Source organism: Solanum stenotomum, chromosome 12 (assembly GCF_019186545.1).
Source record: "Solanum stenotomum isolate F172 chromosome 12, ASM1918654v1, whole genome shotgun sequence".
NCBI classification, from domain to species: Eukaryota; Viridiplantae; Streptophyta; class Magnoliopsida; order Solanales; family Solanaceae; genus Solanum; species Solanum stenotomum.
Window position 1 is genome coordinate 43,831,314 of NC_064293.1, and position 11,450 is coordinate 43,842,763.

The window sequence follows — 11,450 nt, forward strand, 5'->3', positions numbered from 1 at the left end:
ACCCCATGTAATTATGTAAAAGTAAAAAAGAGAAAAAAAAAAGTAGTAGTATTATTACTATTATATTCCTTTCTTGGGTTTCAAGTGATTATTCATTAAGCTAAGTTTCTATCTGCTATATAAAAAGTGTAAACATGATAAATATATTATAATATTAATATTAATACTCCCCAAAGCTTTTTCACTCTCTATATGATGTTTTTCACGTTCTTTCTTATCTTAATTCTTTTTTAAGTGATCTTAATTACTTATTAATTAATTTATATTTTGGACGGAAAGATAAAGTTGTAAGAGTATATTGACCCCTTTCATTATGAGTTTTATTTTTCTAATTAAGTTGCCATCATCAGGATTCATCTAAAAGTTTTATGATTGATTTTTATTTCAAATCGAATTTTCCAAATCTTGAACCAAACAAATGAAAATTCATCCACCTACCCTCCAACATCTGTTTTAAAAAATTAAGACTAAATTAAAATGTTTCTGAAGCAAAGAAACGATTCAGTGGTAATTAACAATACAAGAGGAAGTTAATTATACTATGTGGGATATTAATTTAAACATGATAATAAATAATAATAAGAACTCCTTTGGCATTTATATCTAGTTTTGTGCTTAGTTGATTTATCGTTTAAAAATTAAAAATATTTAATTATACGGACGTTAATCAGTACAAATATTCTTGGATGTAACTAGATTAATTAAATAATTTGGGTGGTTAAATTGTATATTATTACCGTGTATTTTTTACTTTTAATTTAATTTACAACTTTTAAGATTAATAAGTTGTGTTGGATTGACGTAAACACCAAGGTATGAGTATTAATTTCCTAATTTTTTTCACTTGTATTTTAAAATATATATATATATATATATATATATATATATATATATATAATTCTAATTCTAATAATTATTGTGAGACAAAATCAAAATAAGGAGAACATAGAGATCAAAATATATTCCTGAAACTACACGTGTATGATGACTATATAATTTCGATTTGAACAAAATCCTGAGAGAATTCAAATATTCACAAAATCAATGTAATATATTCGATCAATTTGGTTTTCTGTATAAAGTATGTAAAAAAAATATAGAAATGTTTGCTACAGTACATATAACTTAAATGATTAGTGGATATAAATCAATATCATTAAAAATAGTTGATAGTACGTTCATTTTTCAAATGTGGGATCCTAATCTTCGACATGATATTTATTTGAGCAATTAAATCAAAGGGTTGATTAATGGTCGTTATCATCAGATTAAGACTAGACATATTCCATTATGGAGACCAATTGCCCTACTTCACGTTATAATTTGTCAATCAAATTTGAACATGAATAATACTATTAATTGTCTCTCTAATTCTTCCAAAATTACACGAAACTTGCCGGTTTATTGCTTTCAAAATAATTATTATTGTTATCACTATTATTGTATATGACAATTTTTAACTTGACACAAAATTTAAGGGAAAAAAAAACAGACTTTAGACATATGAGTTAAATAATATGTTTATAATACATACCAATTGTTAAATATTATGTTTTTAAACCAATTAAAAACATATTAAATAGTGAATTATCAAATATAAGAATATAGTATGTCATTTAAAAAAAAAAAAACTAAATTAAAAAAAGTTTCGTATTAAATGGAATATTGTACTATTCTTTGATGCTTAATGGTCAATGGTGCTACTTGAAAATTATTTGGGCAAAGTAATTAACATGGACTGTGATATACTTCTACAAGCTAAGAGGCATCCATAAGGCCCAATAACTGTGTAGCCCATTTGGTTTCAAGGAGAGAATGAAAATTAGGAAATAATTTTGATTTCCTTTTTATTTTTTTTGGAGGTGGGGGGGGGGGGGGGGGGGGGGGGGGGGGGGGGTTTGCGGGGATTCAAATTTATTTTGCCGATATCGTTGTGGCATAAGAATATGATGCAATTGAGAGATTACAAAGAAAAAAACTCATCATGAGTAAGCTTAATTGATAGAGGTCGAGGGATTTGCAATTTAGGTCATAGGTTTTAGCCCTACGCCAAAGCTAACTCAAACAAAGAGGATTATCAAAGGTTTATAAAGAGATCATTCATCTCTTTAATTATCAATATGGAACTTTTTATATTATTTTTAAGTTATATATATACTGCAATTGGTCCAAAAGATAAATTTTAGATTGATTAATTTTGATGGTAAAAAAGAAGAAGAAAGAGAAACGGGGATTTATCGAGAGAGATTTCCATATAGCTATGTATATTATTGTTTTATTAGAATAAAGGTGAGTCAAGTGTAGTAATAGTTGAATAGAATATATATTATTAAGAGATTCATATATTCAACAAGCTAGCTAGTGATATATATATATAGTATAACATTTATAAGTGGATGTCAACGCAAATGCATTATGCATACCCATCATGACTCACTTGAAAGACAACTTAGCTAACAGGGTATGGTGAAGTATATGCCTTTTCCAACTTCATTTACTACATATATAAAATCCACACACACATGGGTGTGTTTGGTACGAAGGAAAGTATTTTTTATTTATCAATCAAACATGAAAAAATAAGTAAAAAATTTACTTGTTTTCCAGGAAAACATTTTCCTTCATACCAACACACCCATGATGTTGTTTGTGGCTGTGCCAGAATTTTTACTTAGTGATACTAAAATACGAAAAAATAAATGAGGAAGACAAAATAATTTAACATATATTATGTATACATAAAATATAATTTTAACATTATATATACAATATAATTTTCCGCCTCCACCCCGATCGCTATTCATGATGTGTATTGGACATGAATTTATTCCAACTTCCTCCAATTACGGGATATGTACTAAAGATCATGCATGCAACTTATTTTTGTCTTTAGCACTTCAACTCTCTCTCTCCGTTTTATTAATATATTACTTAACTAGTTAAATTGTCCGTGCTTTGCAATATTAGAAAATTAAGTAAGAGTAACATTTGTTAATAGGTTAAATAATTGCAAAGATCATATTATAAAATTTTATTTAATTACGATAAATAACTTTAACATTTACTTCCAATGAACAAAAACTCTAAACTGAACCTGCATTACGTACTGAATTCAGTCGTTTAATTAGTTGCCCATACCAATCTGTTCCCAACTTGAACATATGCAATTAATAGATCCCTAATATGTCCAAAATAATTCCAATTAAATAATGTTGTCTTGCCTCCTCTCTCTTTTTGATAGTAGTATTATATTTTATCAACAATTAATTTCTCCAATATAATGATTAGTGAGAACGTACTTACATATTTAGTTTAAATCCAACCGATCTTGCACGTGTAGATACTAATATATTATTCTGATTGAGTCCTCCTATATACAATAATTATATTAATTAATTAGAAGAAATAGTGATATACTATTTCCATCTTATTTTAATTAGTTACTAACGTACTAAAAATATCCGTTCCAAATTACTTGTTGATTTATAAGATTAAGACATAATTAATTAATGTTTTTTTCTTCATTTTATCCTTAATTAATTATTTTGAAAGTATATAATATCGAATTCATTGAAAAGAGTTAAAGGATAATTAAATTGATTAAAAGTACTTTTTATTTATGATTTTTTAAAAGGCGTATAAAAGAGAAATGTGACAACTAGTTAACATGAGACGAATGGTGTATATATTAACGAAAACAAAATATTTATTTAAAAAAGAATTAATCCTGTTCTGGCATTCTCTAATGATGAGGGAGAGGAACAACGAAAGTACAATCTCACTCATGTGCTTTAACATGCTTAACAGCTACTCTTAATCCCAAATTATCCCTCACAAAGTACCTATAATTATCAGTGTGGAAGGATTAGTGAATATATTAATTAAGGATATCATTCGTTCTTTTCTTACTTTACTTCGCTACATAAGATATTCTCCCTCGGTTTCAATTTATTTGCTTAATTACTTTATTTTTAAGCAATTTAAAAAAGAATGTATCTTTACTCTTTTGGCAACTCTATAATTCTAATTTTTTACAATTAAGACCACGACATTAAAATACATTTTGATAAATTCTACATACTTGCATTAATGTACGTATAAAATAATTCAAGTACATAATAATAAAATGATAGTGCATGTAAATCCTTTAATTTTTATTAATTGTGATCACAATTAGTTTGTTGAATGATGAAGCAGCATGAAACATGACAACACTAACTGCATGGTAATGGAGATAAATATCAAGGTTTAATTGGTGGCGGGCAAGACATGTGTTGTATAGATAATTTTGATGTTTTTAATTTATGCATGTTTGTGAAAAAAAAACAATATTACAGACTGAGCTGATCCATATTTTTTTTTAATTTGATGAATCTTGATTTCACGAGACTACTAAATCAATTGTATAGAAAAAAAAGTCGATTTTGGACCATTTAATTTGGAGATCGATATATATCGTTGGGAATGCATTTACCAGTTTTTGTGGGATTGACATGTGAGATGAACCGGCCATGTGAACCTTATTTAAAGCCACACATTCCATTTCTTATCCCACTTTGTTTTCTAATACTGTTCACTTTTAATTGTCATGTTGAGTTTTTTAAAAGTTAATTTGATTAATTTTTAAAGTTAAATTAGATTATATTAATTTGATATTTTAGACAAAAAATTATGATATTCAAAAACTATACAAAAAGTACTATAAACTCCAATTTTTTGCATATCAATATGATGAAAAAATATTTCATAAAATGTTAGTCAAAGTTATTAATGTTTCACTCTAAAAAAAAAACTATAACAATTAAAAATGAACGGAAATAGTATATACCATTTTCCATTTTAGAGTACAATATGTTGTACTCTAGTAACTAATTTGGATCTATCATCTATCTTTTGTTTTATTTTTTGATAATTACATATGAATGATTTGTTATAATCAAATTACTGTAACTATTTTAAAATGTGAACTTGAAATTTCACGATGAATTTTGAAGTCCTTAGATTATGGAGATAGTTTCTAATCTTATGTTCTAGGATCGATACTCTCTCTCTACATAAATATATACATCAAATTTTAAAAAATATTTTATATATTACCATATAATTTATTACCAATCGAGTGAATTCATGATTCATCCCCTAGCTATATCCTAGATCCTCCCTGTTTGTGTATATAACTAGACTCATTAATTATTATTATTGCATGTGTGAGGCCGTAAAGGCGAAAGGTGAATTTCAGGAGTTTATCTTTTTCGAAAATTATGATAATATTTTCATTTGTTTAATTAATTTTAAAAAATTAAGGAATAATTTATTATCTTATATCTATTTTATCCATCCAAATACATAAATACATTTACTCTTATGCAGTCATTTGTCTGTTTTGTATAGGACCGGTTTATTATTAATTTGGTTAGACGACTAGAGACAAATTTTTGATAGTTTAGAACTTTAGATTATTATTCATTAATTAATCTTTTCACCGTTGCTAATTGTCAAAAGTATAGTACCAAACAAAATGTTCCAATCATATTTATTGGAGTTTAATTCTTTTTATGGCTTTTTTGCCTCGATCTGCAATTTATGTGTATTTTTTGAATATTTTTTTTCTCTATATAAGGTTTCAATGTTGGTGTGTAGGTGAGCTATTTCACTCCTCCTTTAATAATAGATCCTTGGCACGCCAAAATATTTTTTTATAGATAGTAATTGGCAGAGTTGTTTTGACTATTAAAGAGAGTAATTATCTCACATCTTGAATTCTGAGTCCGCTTCTGTTTTTTTTTTTTTCTTTTAAAAAGAAGCTGAATGGAAATTTCTAAATTATATTGGACCACTTAATTTGTCTAATTAAATGTCTACACTTTGGTTGAAGATATTTTGTTAGTTTCTTCGTTGACATGCATTCAAGTATACGTTGGATTTGTTCCATTTAGTCAATTAATTATTTCCTAATCAGGAGTTTCTTCACTCTCATTATCAGGAATCTCAAAAATTGAAATTTGAAAGACGGTAACAATAATTGAGTCAGTTTCTTCCATAAAACTAAACTTCATTCCTATATTACAAACAATAAAAATAAAAATAAAAATAAAATGCCTATATTACACCGAACTGAGAAAGCATGACCAAAAAAGACGAACCTAAACATAGAAGATATTTTTTTTTCAGTTTTAGATAAAATGGCCACACAATCGTGACCTATTTATCTTACTTCTAATCAAAGAAAAACTCCGATAGTAATACTTATGGCTCCGATTTTCACCACCATATTAATTAATCCTCAAAGGGAAACTTTATTTCCTTTTGAAGCCATCACTGCGATACTTCAATTATTTGTGAAACGTCCTTTTTCATCAATAAAATATAATCTAGTTAGATACTATGATCACTTGGAGGTTGAGTTTCTTTCTCGTTGAGTAGCAAGGATAGCATCAATGGCCTCTTTTACTTGTGAAATGTCTGGTGCTTTTCCACCTTGTGTAGGCCAAAATTCATCTGTTGCCAAAACCTATATTCATAACGACATTATGAGTTTAAATTCTGTACGTTGAACCAATGTAAAATTGTTATATATTATTATTATTATATCGATAATTACTCTTATATCAAGTAATGAAGTTAGTAAATCGAAAAATAAAATAACTAACTTGATTCAAGAGAACAAAATTACTCATGAGGTTTAATTTAATTTATAATATTTACCTTCACTTGCAACTGAAGAAACTTGACGTAACCGATTGCTTTCTCTAACATGGTGACCAAATCAACCTATATTAATTAATAAAATATGAACCATGAATATTTATGTTCAATTTCTATAAGATTTAATCAGTAAATAAAACATTAAAATGATTTAATTCATTAATTAATTAATTAACTTTGTACGTACCTTAGAACCATTAGGAACAAGTTCTTGTAGTATCTTAAGACGCTCACTAATCCGTTCTCTACGATTCTACAAACAAACATTCCTTTTTAATCTTAATAAACACGCAATAATTCAAACATTAATTAATTACTTCAAAAATAAGCAATGCAAACCTTGGCTGCAATACTCTGTGGATCCTTTGTACCAATTGAATTATTATTATTATTTGGTTTCCCCTTTTTTGAACCCGCAGTACATTGCTTCTTATTTGTCTGCATGCTCTCTTCCTGCATTAAATTAAATCAAATCAAATTTTCAATACGTGGAATTTAGACGTTGTGAATTCTGAATTGGGAGAGCTGACTTTACAAGTGAATATCAAATTTGTTCTATACTTATTTTTCGTACATAAATAGGTTCTAGCTAGCTTCAAACTACTGAATTTTACCTGACTCGAGAACGATTGGATCCACCACGGGATACTTTATGGTATATTACAATCTCATTACAAAAAAATGGCATCAAAATTTTGGAAAACTAATTAATTACCACGAAGAATATGATTAAGGTATTGAGACATAATATAATTGGATTATTAACTAAAATTGGGATCTCCTTAATGGCTAAAACTTTTAAATTAGATAGTTAGATAATTCAGTATTGAATTTCAAATCTCATGATTGTCACCTATAAAAATAAAATATTTTTATGTATTTGACCTATGAAAAGTAACTAGATGTATTGAAGAAAATTACCGTGGAGGGGCGCTTATTGAAACATGATTCATCAACATGAGTAGTGGTGCTTGCATTAGCTTCAGAATTTAGCCATCCAAATGGTATTCCATTATTATTGGAATTCTCATTAATCACTCTAGGACTAGTGTTACTACTTCCCTTAGGAGTAACACAATTCTGATAATGCAAATTATTATCTTCCCAAACAGATCCTTCAATTTGATTAATATTACTAATCATTCTTGGATTTGGGCAAAATCTTTCACTTTGTTCAAAACTCAACAAAGATCCATTTGCTGAATGCATAAAATTACCATACACCCCTTTGAAATTAATAACAGATTGACCATTGGAATTGGAACTACTAGGGCTAGAAAGGGAAGAATTAGAACTGCTTAAAGCAAAATTCTTGGCTATTTTTGGACTAGTTTTTTCTGAATTTTCACATTCTTCAAAAATTGACTTTGGAGGTTCTTCATGGATCCCATATAACTCTGGGGATGAATTATCATTGATCCCAAATTCACCTTCATAATATTGATCATAATTGTCAACCATGCCCATTTTTGTATCACTCATAATAACATGTTCTTTTGCTAGTGCCATAGACATATTTATGATTTTAGAGAATTGTGTATAGAACAAAGAAAAGATCTAGAAGAATATAATAAGAAGCTAGCTAGCTCTAAATTTTGTTTTGTTTGTTTCTAGTGAAAAAGGTCCAATTGTCTTATTGGAACAAGTGTGAAACTAAGATACTAGAGTATATATAGATTGCAATATAATTCCTTCCGTCCAATTTTACTCGGTCCACCGTATTAAAAATAAATATCTATTTTATCCATTCATTGTATTAAAAATAAATGTCCACTTTTACTTATCCACTTTGAAAAATCAAGAGTTCATTTATCATTTTATACATATTTTACCCTTATGGTTAATTTTGTGATATAATAAAATTGACATGTCAATTTTATTTATTACTCCCTCTGTTTCTATTTATATATCGTCTTTATTAAAAATAAATGTACCTTAATATTTGTCATTTCATAAAATCAATGCATAAATGGCACTATTCTTCCTATTTTATCCTTGAAAGTATGAATTTGACCAAATTGAGAAAACTTGGTGAATTAATTAATCAAAATAAATTGATTCACATTCATTTATCGTAAAACTTAACTTCAAGAGAACACTAAATAAAAGTACAATGATAAACATATTTACTTTCTTAAGAGACGTGAAATTTAAATGGTGACAACTAAATAATAACGGAGGAAGTACTTTTTATCGGATATGTCAAGTCAAATATAATCAGGAATAGTGATTAAAATATTTAGAGATTGATAGTAATTAATTAGCTGTCAGAATAGAAAGAGATAAGTGATTAATAGTTAAAAAAAATAAAATAGAAGAAATCAGCAAAACCTTCGGCGTTTCTTACGCATAACCCACGTCTCAGATTCCAATTAATACATTGTTAATAAGTTTTCAAATTCCAAAAAAATGGACTTTGTTTTGTTGAAGGGTTATTTCCTACCAACTTTCCTTGAGAAGCCAATTAACTTAGGTAGAGAGCACGTGCATCTTTCTATTTTATAATTATATTTCACATTCCATGGAGCTAACTACATGCTTTTTCCAGCCTAAATTTGTTTGAAAATTCATTTTTTTGTGTTTGATTGAGATATACTTAACATGCTGACAGATTCACTTGGAATTTTTTTTAATTTTGGTCTGATAAGTCTATTCTTTTTAACTTAATTTTCATGGTTTCAGTAATAAGAATTTTAATTATTATTACGTTAACTATTTATTTGATCCTTTTATGAGCTATATATTGGTCATTATTCTTTTACTTTGAGTTCGAAACAATAAATGAAAACTCACTGTCCTATTGAGAATACATGTTTTGAAGAGTTCTACGTCGAACGAAAAAAATAGGTGCATGATTTCCTAATTGTATAGTCTTGTGTAATTTTAATTTCCTCGTGAGATAGTTTTTATAGTTGAGTTAAGTTCAATAATATCTATTTTCTTACATATCAAAATAAATTTATCGCAATTATTTATGAATGTTGAACTCTCATATTAAATTGTTCACGCAACAAGCAATCGATAGGTAAAATTTATAGTTTCATCTGTACAATTTGGGATCAGTCAAGTTGTATTATTGTGAATGGAATGCAGCACCCCAATCAGGTTCAATATTCAAATAATCAAGTGGTTTGCATGGAATTTAATTTCTTTCCAATTATTGACCTTAATTAATATTGGGACACAACTTCCATTTTGTTGACTAATAGTGGCACTGTTGGTTCTACTTCTAATAAATACCCTCTCTCATAAAACGACTAATATACTTCCTCCGTTCGCTTTTATTTGTCATGGTTTTATTTAATACACTTATTAAAAAAATAATTAATGATATAGATATTTTACCAAATTATCCCTTATTAAATGATGTCTTGGAAAATAATTTGAAAAATAAATATTTACTGTTGAGGGTAAAACATAGAAAAAAGTTATTGTCTTTTTTTTATATGTCAAAAATGACAAGTAAAAATGAAAATTCATTTTAGAAATAAGTGACAAATAAAAATGAACGGAGAGAGTATATATATAATACACACGTATATAGTAAGTAGTACTCCCTGCGTCTCAAAATATTTAGTATATATTTATTATTTAGAAGTTTAAAATAAAATTAATTATTTTGTTGTCATTTTACACTTAATATTTAATTGTTTGTGAAGAGTATACACACTTCAATATATTCTGGCACATAAATAGCACTTAATATTTAATTGTTTGCGAAGAGTATAAACACTTCAATATATTTTGGCACATAAATAGAGTAATTATTTAATAAAATAGAAATTATATCTTAAAATATAAATAAGAATAAAATGGTTAAACATTACTTTTAATTTATATTATTTTTAAGAAATATATAAATACAAACTAACAACATATCAAATGTAATCACACCGCAAATAAATGAAAAACACGATAAAGATTTTTAGATTGAGAGAGTAAATCATAAACGTTTGTAAAACCGATAATTCTTGAGAAGTTAATGGTAATATATAAAATTACTATTAATAAATTAAGCAATTTTTAAAAATGAAATTTGTGAAACCCGATGAAGATTGTCATCCACATGTTTGTGTGTTTTGTGACAGACAAGTCGAAATGGGGAATGTGAAAATCAAAGCTGGAATTGAGAGATGAACACAATTCCATGTCTCAAGGACATTATGTTTTTTTTCCCATTAAGGTCCACTTTTGAATTGACACACTTATTAAGAAAAAAATCATTGATATAGTGAGTTTACCATTTTATTTCTATTAATTATGAAATAGATGAATTAAAAAATTAATATTTTCAAAAAATTCCACCTTTTTCAAATTAATTAATTGAGAATATAATAGAAAAAAATTGTCCTTTTTTGATTTGTCAAAATAGACAAGTAATCAGGGACAACTATAAAAGGAAAAGTGGACAAGTAATTAAGGACAGAGGGAGTAAGTTGAATATCATTGATTATGTTGTTTTTAAAAAAACTTTCTAGTGCATTTTATTTAAGGCGATATTTCCTATCTATTTTATTTGTCATGTTTCTTTAAAATATTTTTTGAAAAGTTATTTGATTAATTCATCCTTATTACTATGTTTTTCACTATATTAATTTCTCAATATGTAATATATATTGAGCAAAGATAAAGTAAAAACAAATAATTAGTTTTGTCTGTTATCTAAAATAACGATAATTGTTTTGGATAAGTTATTTTTAATAGATATTAAGCACGATAATTAAAATGAATCGAAGGGAGTAAAT

The 11,450-nt window shown here is 26.9% G+C and overlaps 1 protein-coding gene across 1 annotated transcript; it reads right to left on the reverse strand.

Annotated features, from left to right (window-relative positions):
- Positions 1-6,080: 6,080 nt before the first annotated feature.
- LOC125848620 (transcription factor RHD6-like) lies at positions 6,081-8,329 on the reverse strand. The gene is made up of 5 exons (XM_049528512.1): positions 7,627-8,329; positions 7,045-7,158; positions 6,893-6,958; positions 6,706-6,771; positions 6,081-6,511 (listed from the first exon to the last, which is right to left on the reverse strand). Exons 1-5 carry the CDS (start codon positions 8,218-8,220, stop codon positions 6,389-6,391), a joined length of 963 nt encoding a protein of 320 aa, XP_049384469.1. The 5' UTR covers positions 8,221-8,329; the 3' UTR covers positions 6,081-6,388.
- Positions 8,330-11,450: the final 3,121 nt, after the last annotated feature.